The sequence below is a fragment of the Homalodisca vitripennis genome, chromosome X, assembly GCF_021130785.1.
Source record: "Homalodisca vitripennis isolate AUS2020 chromosome X, UT_GWSS_2.1, whole genome shotgun sequence".
Lineage (NCBI taxonomy): Eukaryota > Metazoa > Arthropoda > Insecta > Hemiptera > Cicadellidae > Homalodisca > Homalodisca vitripennis.
Window position 1 is genome coordinate 92,334,659 of NC_060215.1, and position 14,952 is coordinate 92,349,610.

A 14,952-nucleotide genomic window follows, 5' to 3' on the forward strand; every position below is an offset into this window, starting at 1 on the left:
TGATTGTATTGTATACAGAAAGATTGGTAATGCTTATTATTTTTGTTTTTAATTCTTAACTCAGATTGTAAAGTTGAATGTAGTTTCAGAGGCCTCGGAGAGTTGCCAAGATTATTTTAGTGAGACCTGAACTCAAACAGTATTGTATTTAATTCACATTAATTAGTATACCTAATCACGCAACTGGATGTGATTAGGCTAGTCCTAAGAATTTACCTATATAATCTATGTACATGTATTTATATGAAGGAATAAATCATTATTTATAATTTACAAATTTCTTATTACATAATGCCATTACAAATCTTTTTATACGATCCTACTTCAAGCAGCTGTTTTGTTTGATTCCATATACACAACAGTATATGGTTCCAAGTAGTGGCCGTTTCTCAGGTAATTGGTCCCCAAAAGAAGAACAACATCCGAATGAAATCATCTCAATGAAGCTCAACAAACGTTTTAAAAGGTTGAAAAAATACCCAACTCGGCCATTTTTGTATTTTGCAAAAATGGTAATTAGGCCTCTGTTTTAATTCAATAGTAAAGATTTATATGGTTAATATGTTGACTAGAAAGAAATTCAAGACAAGTGTAACTGAAATTCCTCTTCCTGTTTACCCAAAAATCGATAATGCTTGTTACGAATATCCAGTCATTCAACATGTTAGAAATAAAAGTTGGATATTACTATAAACACTATAAGTCTGTAAACGCAACGTCTGTACGTGTTCTGTTCAAGGAAAGTTATTCAACACTGCTTTTAAGAAATGTATATATTTTACTTCAACAGAACTGTATGTCTGACCAAAACCCATGTCAATACACTGAAGTATTTATTTGATGTATTATATATTAAACATTAAATTGTGAATTCTATTGTAGGCAGATTATATATATATATATATATATATATATATATGTATATATATAATTATATATCCAGTGGGAATAATTTTTACATAAAAAACAGTAGCAGTCGTGGGACTGCCGATAGAAGTGAAAACGGAACTATTAAGTTGAGAGTAATTAACAATACGTTATAGTAGCAGTACATCTGTAATTGTAAATGTGACGCGTTTTTAATTTTCCAATTTTAAAATCCACGAAAAAATATTATCAAATAACTAGAAATCTATTTTACCACGCTAGTAAGATAAATCTTATACCGTAATAATACTCATTTCATGATGAAGAGGTTAAATATTAAAAACATAATTAAAATGAATAATGCTAAATTTTAAATACAAATATTCGTACAAATATTAAAAATGTTGTTTTCATTATTCATTTATAAGTGAGTAAACACCGAGTGAACAACAGTGAGTTGAACACCGTTGTAAATAATACAGTTATTGCTACGGATAAAGTATATAATTGCAATAACAATTAAACCCACAATATTTTTAAAACTAATAAATTAGTTAAATTAACTTGGTTCTTTCGTAAAGGTAATTTTATTGCACAATAAACTAATTTATTGAGTTAATACGGTATCAGTGAGCCAATGCGCCAACTACAGTTCCGGCAGAAACGTTCACTCATCACTTCATACGCTACTACAGGCTAAAAACTAAACTTCCAATAAAAAAATGATAAATTACAAAAAAAATATTCATCTATTTTCACACAACTTTCTCGCTGACAAATTTTGTCTGACCAAAAAATAAAAAAAAACCTCGCTTACTACTTTTTTCTTGTCATTGTAAACGCTATGTAAAATGTAAACAATAATCAAAATTATTTCGAAATTTTTTTAATATTTAAAAATGTAACCAATAGATTGCCAATATTAAGAGCTTTAATTTGACGCATCTTACAGAATTGTACGACATTGGCTTCACTTTTAAATCGCGAGAGGAAGCCGTAAAGGTCACTGATTTTCGCAGTCTGTTTTCATACTCCGCCGGGACAGTTTTAACACAGCGAGACTGACTTTTTCATGCAGGTTAGTAGTCCGCGGCCAAGTCTACGGTTAAAAAACACAGCGAGACTGACTTTTTCATGCAGGTTAGTATCATTAGCATGTCGGTGACGCGAACCGAGGATTTTAGCCTCTACCAAAACGCTCAACGCGCCTAAAGAAGTTTTCACTTCAATAAATTATTATATTTAGTATATATAATAGAAATTATATATAAAATAAATTCAATAGTGACAGAATATATATATATATATATATATATATATATATATATATTATATATATATATATATATATATATATATATACTAAATTAAGAAATGCCCCCCACACAGCCATTATTTTTTTGGGTAAATAATGCCATATCTATTTCCTCGCACAAAGGCGGAATTGACTTGATTGTATCAGGGAGGCAGAATTGCCTTGCTGCTTCCAACAGAGATGTCTGGGCTTCAATCACTAAGTGAATATTGATTCACTAGGGGCCAGGGTTCCGTTCCCCGCCAAGGTGTTTACTTTTTGCGTTGAGTTGTACATTTTTTTGAACTATCATTTGTTAGTTTAACTCTTTGATGAGTTTATTAAAAGTATTATGTAACAACTATTATTATTGTAAAATATTATTTATTTTGCTATTTATTATTAACTTTACTCGATGGAAAAATGTTTAATAGTTCATGGTCTCAGAAGTCTATGATAATAAATTACAATAACTGTAATAGAACTATAAAAGAAATATCATTTATAAAATAATACAATATTCCAATCTTAGTATATATGTAGGTAAGATTAATACTTTTTGCAGCTCAAGTTTAAAATGTTAAACATCGTGTAAAAAAGGAAAATGGAGTACAAATTAATTCTCACTCATAACGGGTCGGTGCTGAAGCAATAAAATTTATTATGAATCTATTATATTTATCATATAATTATTATATATGAGATCTATACAATATCTATTATATCATTTAGATGTTAATTGTGCGTTCTTTTCCGATTTTATAATAACAATCAATAATAGTTTTGGAAAATAGACAACATTTGGAACTAATTTTAACACTTTACATGCTGCATTATTGTATTTTCCACGCAACAAAAGAATCCTGGAAGGTGTGTATATTGGTATGGTATTTGAACTATAAAGACAATTTTCAATAAAATAATAACTTAAAGAGTTAAAAAACTAAAAAAACTTAAAATGTGTAAAAATGTACAGGTTTCAGGCGTATTGCGACCTAGCCCTTCATGCAGAACTTTATTAACGTCAAAGCATACTTATGGGTCCTCCCTTGGGGTTACATTTTTGCTATAAAAATCACACACACATGCTGCAGAACACCCCCCCTTTTTGGCCATTTTTTCTCCCTTATTAAAGTAATCAGTTACAAAAATAAGCTCTCTAAGTGAATCGATTTGATTGATTAGTTTTAATTCAACCACAAAAGAAAAATGGTGCTATTACAATTAATGATTGTATACAATTAATGACAATGAATATTGTGCACGTTCATTATATAATGCGTTTCTCTACGGTGAAAGGAGGTCAACTATCACTATCCATAATACACTGGAGGAAGAGATAAGAGAACGGTATATCCTTTTTATTCTTCGGGATAATTCTGTTCGAAGTACAAGCAAATCACTTTGTGATTTATTGTGCCAAATAACTACGTATCGACTCATTTATTAAAGCTTCACTTTTTACGACTTTTTCTGAAACAGGAAAGCAACTGGCACGACTTTACAGGAAAATGGCATGGAATAGTAGGTCAAATTATGCTTCTAGGACAATTCTTGAACTCGGACAAACACTCTCTCCAAGCCCTCTGAGAAGCTCATAATCAGGGACTTCATTCACATTAATACCGTATAAAAAGACGACAAATATTTGAGCTTCAATGACGACGAAATGGGCAGCTGCGCATTACATTAATTCAAAAAATAAACCGATGAATCAAATACAGTTTAAAATAAAGCAATGATAGCAATGAAATAATATCTATTTATTCATAAATAATTTTTAAAACATTGATTGACATAACACAACAAAGCTGTGAACACATTGTAATTTACATAGTGAGTGTAAGCTTTGATATTCAAGACTAAACGCAGCAGTTAAGTTTTCCTTGTTTTAGTTCTAACAGAAACGCCAATCAATCGTTGACCCAACATCTGAGTCACAGTGACTGATGACATGTTCCAGGAAATCCGTGATTCCCCAGCTAACAAAGGCTAGGGCTTTGAACTAGCTAGGGACGGGAACGGGTCGAGTTTGATCTAGGAGTAATGTAAGTGTTTCAAGTGAATACTAGAGTAACGTCATAGTTATCACAAATATTCACGACGTTACTACAGTTGCTCAGTTTTCTAAAGTGATTAATGTCCAAGTTATTTTTTATATTAAGTATAACATAGTTGATTAATTGTTGTTAAGTATAGCTTTTAATAAGTTCTCTATGTCCTAATAATGTAGTGTGATTAAACGCATTTTTACAACTGATTTATATTTGTTGTACACAATTATATTATTTATAAGCCGTAAATACATATGTTTTTTTACTAAATGAATTAGAAATTCAAACCAATACAAAAACTTGTTTCTATTTTTGCTTATCCTTCGTCTGTCGTTACAGTTATTTTATGAGTCAATGTGGCCGCATATCTGAAACTGAAACCTGCATTTCCATGAATTCACTCACTCTTCGTTGCATTACGTTACATACAGAGACATCACACTCCAAGAGTCAGATGGTCGATTAGAATTTACACATAAACGTCTGCGTCTCGTTTTGAGTTTCTGCGTTTATACATGGTGTAAAAATAAAATTATTTCTACAATGCTACGTTTCAATATCATTTACTGCCTACGTTAATTAAATGTTGTAGATTAGTAATAAATTAAATGCTGTAATAAACTACGTTAATTAGTTACATTATAGTTACTAAATCAATCGATTTATGAACCCGTACTTATAAATAATATCACAAAGTAATTTCTGTAATATATAGGAATATTAACACTGCCAATAGCTGAATGGTTAGTACAAGACTTAAATGTTAACCGTAGTACTTTATAAACTTCAGATATCCCGGAAACGTCTTTAGCCTGATGGAGAGCAGGACAGATGACCGGAGTTTCACGCCATACAAATAATGTTACAGTTCGAATAATTTTACGCCCTTATTTCCGGTCATATAATTATAGTCTCATTTTAATGGTCCGCATTATATGCCTTTCATGTTTTCTTGTAAAATGTGCCGTATACTTCTGTTATGTTTAATTAATGAAGTATAACGACTTGTGACTTTGTCTGGATAACCAATGGACGTATCGGGAAAACTAAAAAAGGGTTAAGATACGTATTTATATCTTTAAAATGGGACATGTCTTATATTTTTAACATTGTTGTTGTGAGGCCGCCAGTCCGACTCATGACCGCGGAGAGCAGCCAAACCTCAACTCATACAAAACAATATAAAGTTTTATTCACTATCTGAATATTGTTTGCTGGCAAAACAACCGACCAAATATAAAAACTTTAATTGTAAAACCAAAGTCTTTCAAGATAAATTAATACGATCTATTTAATGTTAGAACAGCATTTACTATTCATGAAATGCAGAAACAGATTTGCACTTGAACTTTTAGCAACTTCTACAGAGTGATATGTTTGAAGAGGTATTTAAGGTGGTACAACTGATTAAACATCTGATACGTGAATTACTACAGTTTTCACGCATCTGGCTTCCCCATGGATATACACTCAGAGACAACAGTGGGACACCCAATACATTGTTATAGCTGCGTAATATTTTATTTAGGGTTAAATATCTTTAGTTCTCTTATACGTGGACCATTCCTCAATTGATACTTCGAAACCATCCTAAAATATCCTGGTTATCTTAATAAATATTGCTTACCTTATTATGAGTACAATCTACTTCCTTACTAATTAACTTAGAAATGGACCTGTGTGTTTGTTCAGTGCTGCAGATCATTCCAAGCTTAGACAATAACAGAAGCTGTATGTGGCACTAACAGATTGGGCCAGAGTCTTACTCTAGTGGTTCAACATAGCAAGAAGAGGAAAACACCAGGTTACTCTAGATCCAGCATTAGCAGAGCTGTGATTCGCTTTAGACTGACTGGAAGTTAAATGAGGATACGGGGATCGGGGAACAGATCAACGAGAACCAGAGATGACCGTTTAGTTGGGTCAGTTAGCTTGCACGATTGTATTCGAACTTCTGTTGTTGAGCTTATGAGGTCTGTGGATTGAATATTCCACACGAACAATCAGAGGAAGGCTTCATGAAGCGGCACTTAAGGTGTATCGGCCAGCAAACCACGGCGATGGGTCTGGGCTAATACCACGCCATAGAAGGTCGCGTTAGGAGTTTGCTCACAATCATGTAAACTGAACCGCAGACCAATGGAACCAAGTTTTGTGGACTAATGAGTCTCGGTTCTCCCTGAGATGACCAGACCGTCGCAAAAGAGTTTGGAGACGGACTGGAAAGAGGTTTGCGCAATGTGCTATATCGCTAAGGATAAGTTTTTATGGTGGGTCTATGATGATTTGAAGAAGAATTTCAAGATAAGTCCGCATTGATTTTAAACAGAAGAATACTAAATGCTAAAATGTATATTGAAGAGGTTTTATCAGAGTATGTAGTGGGGTTTTCGGGATATGTGAGTCTATATATTTATTAATTCAAGAAAATGTTCGTCCGCATGCCGCTAAGATGGTGCAGAATTGCTTACATGAAGTCGGAATCAATGTTTTGGAATGACCTGTGAACAACCCAGACCTTAATGCATTTAACACGTTTGGGACGTGATGGTAAGATACATAAGAAATCGTCAGGCCGGGGTGAATTATACTCTATGCAACAGCTTAGTCAAGCCCTACAGAAAGTAATGGAATAACATGGACCAGGAGTACGGGCATGATTGACAACATTGGTCGCAGACTGCAGACATTCATCAGAAGCCGAGGTGGAAACTCGGTACAAACCATGTTTAAAGTATTTCAAACTCAAGACGAGATAACTATATATGCCAGTCTTTCATCTCATTTGACCAATTTAAATATTTCCGCAATTAAAACACATTAATTCCAGACTTTTAAATACATCTGATACTTTTACAAATATGTAAATAAGACAAGACGTTTTGATTCTTTTTATGATAGTATATCAATAAATTAAAACATTAAAAACTCGAAACATATTGAATGTCCCTTTTTGTGTCCCTCAGTGCGTATTAAATGCGGTTAATAATGGGCTGCACAGGCAATTTTGTAATTGTGGTCTTTTTAAAGTGACAATATACACTAAAACAATATATAAATGAGTGATATGTTAATGAAAAACAATTACTCCGTTATTTGTTAGTTTTAAAAGGTCGAATATTCAACTTAGAGTTGAAAGGTATTACAAGGGCTCTGAATTTCTGTGGGAAGGTTTTGAAATAGTCATGGGACTTTCTATCAGCCGGACATCACTAATAGTTTAAGATATTTTAAACGAAATGACTATTGTTATTATCGGAATATCATGCACCAGGTATCATTATTCTTTTAAATATAAATGTATTACAGTATTTCCAAATAATTCTCGTTTTCAAAAAATAAATTAAAAGAGAATATTTGTATAAGAAAAAAAATCCCTCAATAATATTCTTTACAGGTATTAATTTACTGTACGGAAGAAGGGATGAATCCAAATCCAAACAGTAATATATCAGCACACAGAGATAAACGGCGTTTAAAAATGTCATGCTTCGGCCCGTTTATTGGAACGAACTTTCAGTAATTTCAACTCAAACCGGCAGGTTGCAGAAGCAGTCACAAAGGATCAGGATGAACACAGTGGCGGAACCTCACCGCCAAAAGTGGAACTACAAGTAGAAGGTTTGCAGAAGAGTCCGGTAGAGCGGGCGCGAGGAGTCTACCCACACCAGAGAGAGACAGAGACAGAGAGAGAGAGGGAGAGTGAGAGAGAGCCCTCAACCTCTCTTCCGACACGCATAGACTTCAACTACTGAAGCACTTGCATTTCCAACCGCACATCGCTCTTGTACAGACGTCTGGTGTTCCGCCGCTGCCGCTGACTGCCCACCACGCTATCAGTGATACGGAAAGTTCCAGCTGTCAATTTGTCTCATACTTTTCCGAAACAATGTTTTATCCCGTGACATGTTAAGTGCTTTAAACTTTATTAAACTGTCATAACTTATTTCAACTTGTGAACTGCACGTCTCAGTTAACATGTTATCAGTGTATTGAACTTTCACGCGGCTTTTCAACCAACTTCTCAACATGAACCCAGTAAGTACAATTAATACGAGACATATATACGTTGCTAATGTTATATTTCGTTAATTATAATGGTATTACAATTCTGAAAAAAATTTAACACTGCGTAATTTTAAATTAGGATATTTGTCAATTCATGGAATTATGTACTTAGTTTTAATTGCATTTTCAGAAAACGACTTATTATATTATTTAATTACCGACACTACTAATTACCATTACCCTCAACGTAGAAATTAACTGTTTAACTAATTCACTTTATCGCTAATGCATTATGTGCAGGCGGAAGCTGTTTGATTACAATGATTTTTATTAAGACCAGTTAAAACAAAAACACAACACCCATTTACAAAACAAACATTTTTTTATTATGTGGGTAATAAATTACCACTGTAAAAACTTGTCAGAAACAGTACCGTAATAAGTCATGTATAATTTCACTTACTCTTCATGTATCCACTAGTTTATAGTGTGGCCTAATGGTTGCAAAGAAATGTTAATGTGAATGACAACCAATGTTAAAGTCAATGTTAATTCATGTGTCGTTTAACAGACTGTGATGCCAATGATAAATTTCGCCATGTGTTTAACTATTATATTTAGAAATCGCACTATTTGACAAATCAGGGCATAGTTTAGCTACGGCTTGTGTGATATGCGAGATTGAAACAAGCTTAACTACGTACCACAGAAACATACGTATAACGCTTGGTTTTGGTAATGGTAAGTACATTGTTTTTGTTACATAGTAAAAGAAAACCAGAAACACCTTTACGGGAATCCGCAAAAACCATGCTGCATTCAAATGACGACCGAAATATTTTAAAAGGATGTCCTTCTATAACTATACCTGTTGTTGCTTTTTATCTAAATAATTGGGAGAATTTGAATAATTTATCAAAACTGGAAGAATAAGGAAATTGTCGTTTTATATATGCTAGTTGCAAACAGTTTTTCTCGTTTTCTTAGTGGTTTCTACTTATCTGATTTGATACATAATTAGTTATATTTAACATTTCAGAGTTACTCTAATTACTTGAGTTTTCTTTGGAAAATAAAATTTCTGCCATCTCCAATTAAGTGGTCTAACTGCTTTAATTAACATCTCAACGTTTTTGTCTTGTGAACCAACAGCTTTAAATTTGACTTGTTCAATCGGGTTTGAATTGTTAATAATTGTTTTTGGGAAATTTAAACATTGGTTCAGGCAAGGTTCAGCAAAGCAAGTTCCCTCCCACACCACAATTAAAAATATGCAGAATAAATTATCATAATCATACCTCTAAGACCAAATGCATTATTTTTAAATGCACATTTTGGGCTGTTCTACAAATTATACAAATTAAAAAAATGAATTTATTATAAACCTTCTAATTAAATATTGTACTATAATTTGTAACAGAAAACATACGTGTGATTACAGTACTTGGTATAATTTTGTTATTATTAACAGAACATTCTTGAGCTAATTTTAGTACTTGTAGCCTTCTTCTCACCATAAAAAAGGAGGTTCAAAAGTATTAAACATTATATTTTTAAATTGAATTCAATAGGACATGGTTTTTACCAGTTTTTTAAACCAACGTAGTAAAGTTCTACTTTTGTTTTAAAGTAAGTAAATTGTTATAAGTAATCAATTGAAGTCTTTAATGCCTCCCTCCCCCACCTACAGTGCAAAAAGCATAACAAAACCAGTTTTGTTGTTTGTGATGTAGGTGTAAGTAATGGTTTTTTATCGTTCCCGCCGAAAAGGGGCTAAATGAAAACTCAACAAAACTACTATAGAAACACGGTTATGAAATGCAAATGCGAATTCGGTTTCTACATAAAGGTATGGGTAAGGGTTGTTAAAAGGACTAGATACCAAAACTAGTTCACAATAAAATTTAAATAATTGTTCATACATTTGAATTGTTGGTCGATGCTGTCTTATATATTTTTAATAGTTACGAACGTTTATTTAATCGCGTTTCAAGTTTAAACAATTTCAGTACCATTATAACTTAGAACTAAAAACGGGCATAAATTGGTTTCGAGTTTTCTTATTTATTAAAAAGCTGTGGAGTGCTCTTGTAATTTCTTTAAATCAAAGCGCACTAATGTGAACAGCGCACGCGACGGGTTGCGTCACAGACTCGCCGCTTCGCAATCACCTTCGCTGACGATACGCGCCAAATTAATTGCGTTATATTTCGGGCAATCTCCACAATGTTTATCGCGGTTTTCCGGTGGTCAGTAATTTAGTTTCGAATGTCTTTATTGCTTTGGGTTTTCATAAAACATACGGTTTTACTCAAAACAATTAGAACAATCACTGGTTACCTTGCAATTTGACAATAGAACTAATTCAGTTAGAGTTAAATATAAAAAATAGTTATTGCTGCCATAACCTGTAAACGTTGTGCGCTAGTGTCACATCCGATAGGGGGCACTTACTTTGAGATACGACATTGTGTTTTGTACCAGAATAACTATTTTAAACTCCGAACTATTTTATGCCATTTGCTTGATTTTATAATTATGGTAGATATCTCACTTTAAAGGTATAATTAAGGATCCCAACGCATTTTAATACTCGTAAAGAGTATATTTAAAATATTTTAGTTTTTTTCTTAATGACCACTAGAAATATCGAAAAACCTAAAACGCGTCAAACGCGTATTGATCATGTTTGTATAATGAAACATCTTGCAAACTTCTACGACTAAAAATAAGGGCGTAAAAGCGTTCGGAGTTTAATATTGGTATTCTGGAGTAAAACACAAGGTCGTATATTAATCTATAACATGTGCTTAAGGGGGTAAATCAAGAAGGCTGAGAGTACAGCTGCCTGAAGTTGCAGCATAGGTAATCTTTCTCCACTTAGGCTAATCTGTCGAGTACCTGGCGTGTTTGATATAGATAGAAATAATGTAAGTATTACTAAAATTGTTGAAACAAAGTATGCTTTCCTATATATTTTACTCATTTAGAATATTTGTTTGGGACAATGATGACTAGTATAGAGAAATGATATGTTGGCAAGACAACAATATGTCGTATACAACAAGACCAGTTTTTAACTAGTAATACTAACGGTTGTTTCTTAATTTATTCTACGTGAATTTAAAGTCACCAAAAAGAAACAAACTTTCAATACTTTAGTTCAGTTAATTGGTACACAAATGGATCCGTACCACCTATCTGAAAATATTTGTATACGTAGTATGCAATTTACAAACCACTGGTAATAGTTTTCGTACGATTAAGTATGTATCCTTTTCACGTTAAAAGTTCATAGCCAGCAACAAAACATTTTTTTCATAATTTCTCCTTCATAATCTGGACTATTGGAAACAGCAGGATAACCGTAGTGGGAATCAATTGTGCTATGAATGAGAATGGATGAATGATTGTTTCTGTGAGTTCGAGTGTAATACAATACAATATTGATTGATTGATTTATGTATTTGATATTACATCTTGAGACTGAAAATTAAATTTAAAAAGTGAAACACGTTTCTATGGGCCCTTCAAGTATTCATAATTATGATCTATGAACGATATTACATAGCTTACTCAAAGATATTTAAATTATGTAATATATCTTCAAATTAAATTTATACTAAACTATAGTAAATAAATTGAGACACATATTTCAGTAAACATTTACAACAAAAAAACCGGGTGTCATAATGGACGAATTTTTTTAATTTTCCAATAATAAATATAACTTAATCGGGAATATCCGTATGTAATTCCAAAAAAAGATGGGAATTTAGAATCGGTTTTGAAGCAATGCGAACTCCGTTTGAACCATGATTACTTTGGCGCCAAAATTGGATACTGCTTAAAACCACAACTTAAAATTGCTGTCATATTTTTTTCACCATACGGGTATTTATGACCGAATGAACTTTTCAATTTTTAGTAATTAGTCAGATTTATTGTGACAAGTTTTTGAGAGCAAGCTATAAATTTAAAAAATCGTGAAATAGATCTTCGATATGTACAGCTAAGTAAACGTTTTCTCAGAAGTTTACTAACTTGTATTAGTTTTATGGTGTTTTGAACTGTTTAATTGTGCCTAGAATTATTTAAAATTTAAGAATGTTAGAAGCTGGTGGAAGCTTTACGAATACTAATTTTCAATGCGTCCAACTAATAGAAGTTAATTTACGTACACATGCTGGTAATAAATCTTAAAGGTATGAACAACTGTGAAAAGAATTGTGTAAGATCAGTACCGGATTTCCATCTAAGGCGTGGTCTTAAGGAGGGGGAGGGGTAGTAAAAGTCTTGGTTACATTTATGAGTGCTAACGAAGGGTTATTGGTTCTCCAACAGGAAGGAGTTTTCCAAACTAAAGTTGCTTTATATCTTATAGTGTTTTTGTCACTAATTATGTACACGATGTAAAACGATGTTCCAACCCGACAGAAAATTGTTTCTTATATAAAAATAAGAAACATTTTTGTAATTAAATAATTAATATAACATAGCTTATAAATATAACCGCTACTTATTATTCAAGGTAATTGTTTAAATTAAATACAATAAGGAAATGGCATGGTTTTAATGTTTTAGTTTTCTTTAAGAATTAAAAAAAAACAGTTTATTCCTTGAAACATTTATCTCACGTTCATGAACATTTCTCATTTTTATATTCAGCCGGTTTTATGTGGGCCAGATTACAAATTTGTCTACATTTAAATGCCTGTCTACATTTCACGTGTTTTAATCAAACATATCATTGTTTACTATTTATGTATTCAACTAGGGCTATTAATTTACGAAACAAATATTTTCTAAACCCAAAATTGTTTACATTGCGAAAATGTAAAGTAAATTTTGTAAGGATTAGTAATTGCCAGAGTTTTGTATTATGTGGAAGTTTGAAATTACATACCAAAGTTTTGTGAAGATGAACATTACTATATTTACTTTGAAGTGAAACCTACAAATGGAAACCATAAAGGGGATGATCAAGAATTTTAAAACAGATTTTAGAAAACTAGATTGTGTCTTTAAATGTAACATCTCCTGTAGTAAAGTTCAGTGTCTGCCTACCTGTTTCTTATTTTCCACTACCAATTCTAATAAAAGATGCTCAGCTCTTTAACTATTGCACACGATTGACTATTTTTGTCGTTATGACGTTATTACATTAAACAAATTTATTTAAACAGCCACTATTTATAGGATAAGATAGGATATAACACAACATACTGTGAACAATAAAAAAACTATTAAAACCCCAGATAGGACAACTTTTACTGTTAGGGGTTACTTCATTTAAACGTTTTCAATTATTTATTGAAGGATTTAAACCACTGTTAAAGCACTCTTAGTCCAGACTACTGTTGTAGAACACATAATTGGTTTGCTATTAAAACTGCATTACAGAATAATTAGAGTTTCAATTAGCTTACTTTGAGAGTACCGTACCTTTCACATTCCCTATATCGGTTCTAAGCTATACAGCTGTAACGTAAATTGCTGAAATACAACATATATGTAGCGTACCAAAGATATAGTTAGAATTAACGTTTAAAAGTTAAATATCAGTTACTACGTGCACCTTACGGTACAATAACGATGTGTTTCGTGTCCGATGTTTCGACTGTGTTTATTCACGTTTCCCATTGATGGGTGGAGATATAGTTAGAATTAACGTTTAAAAGTTAAATATCAGTTACTACGTGCACCTTACGGTACAATAACGATGTGTTTCGTGTCCGATGTTTCGACTGTGTTTATTCACGTTTCCCATTGATGGGTGGAGATATAGTTAGAATTAACGTTTAAAAGTTAAATATCAGTTACTACGTGCACCTTACGGTACAATAACGATGTGTTTCGTGTCCGATGTTTCGACTGTGTTTATTCACGTTTCCCATTGATGGGTGGAGATATAGTTAGAATTAACGTTTAAAAGTTAAATATCAGTTACTACGTGCACCTTACGGTACAATAACGATGTGTTTCGTGTCCGATGTTTCGACTGTGTACACATGTTTTTATTATTTGTTTATAAATTAATTCAAGTGTATGCAGTGTTAATAAGAGTGGGGAACAGCTGTTTTGGAGCAATATCTCTCTTGCCCTCAAATATTCTGCGTGGTTTGAATGGGTGATGGGGGAAACACTTTAACCGGGGGGCGGTTATTTTGAATAATTTGAGCGCATGCAAGTCTTCAATTTTTAAAAACTAATAATTTTAAAATTAATTACCTTACAGTATCTTTGTCATAAATGTTGTAAAGATTATTCAAAACTACGTTTCAATACTCAGAACATTATATCTTGGATTAAAATAATAAAACATTATATAAATAAATAGTGAAAATAATAGAAACTATAGACATAAGTTATATAATGCTTCGTTTACCATGTGTCTGTGTATATTGTGAAATGTATATTGTGAAAGTAGTATTAATTTGTATCTAAGGTATGTATGCATTCAAAATGTACACACTATTATGATATTTTCGTTACTAGAGCAAATAATAGCCCCACACATCAAATGCAATATTCTCATAAAATTAATATTTTAAAGACAACCCAATTTCTTTGTTTGCTAATTTTTTCGTGCGGTAGGAGCGCTTCAGCCCCGAAACCCCACTCCTAACAAAAAATTGGGTAATACCGAAAATAACATAAAATATAAACTTGATATATAGTACACTGCGAAGAAACATGAAGTCGGCCGGTGGCATGTTATGACTTGCC

The 14,952-nt window shown here is 32.4% G+C and overlaps 1 protein-coding gene across 2 annotated transcripts in view; it reads left to right on the forward strand.

Annotated features, from left to right (window-relative positions):
- Positions 1-7,918: 7,918 nt before the first annotated feature.
- Positions 7,919-14,952, forward strand: part of LOC124369456 (endoglucanase F-like) — a 109,153-nt gene continuing 102,119 nt past the window's right edge. The window contains exon 1 of one of the 2 annotated variants that reach the window (XM_046827463.1): positions 7,919-8,253. Coding sequence is in view for 1 of the 2 variants with exons in the window: in XM_046827464.1 (XP_046683420.1) it covers positions 8,245-8,253 (9 nt within the window). In the remaining variant the exon portion in view is untranslated. The remainder of the gene's footprint in view (positions 8,254-14,952) is intronic. The other variant, XM_046827464.1, reaches the window with a different exon arrangement.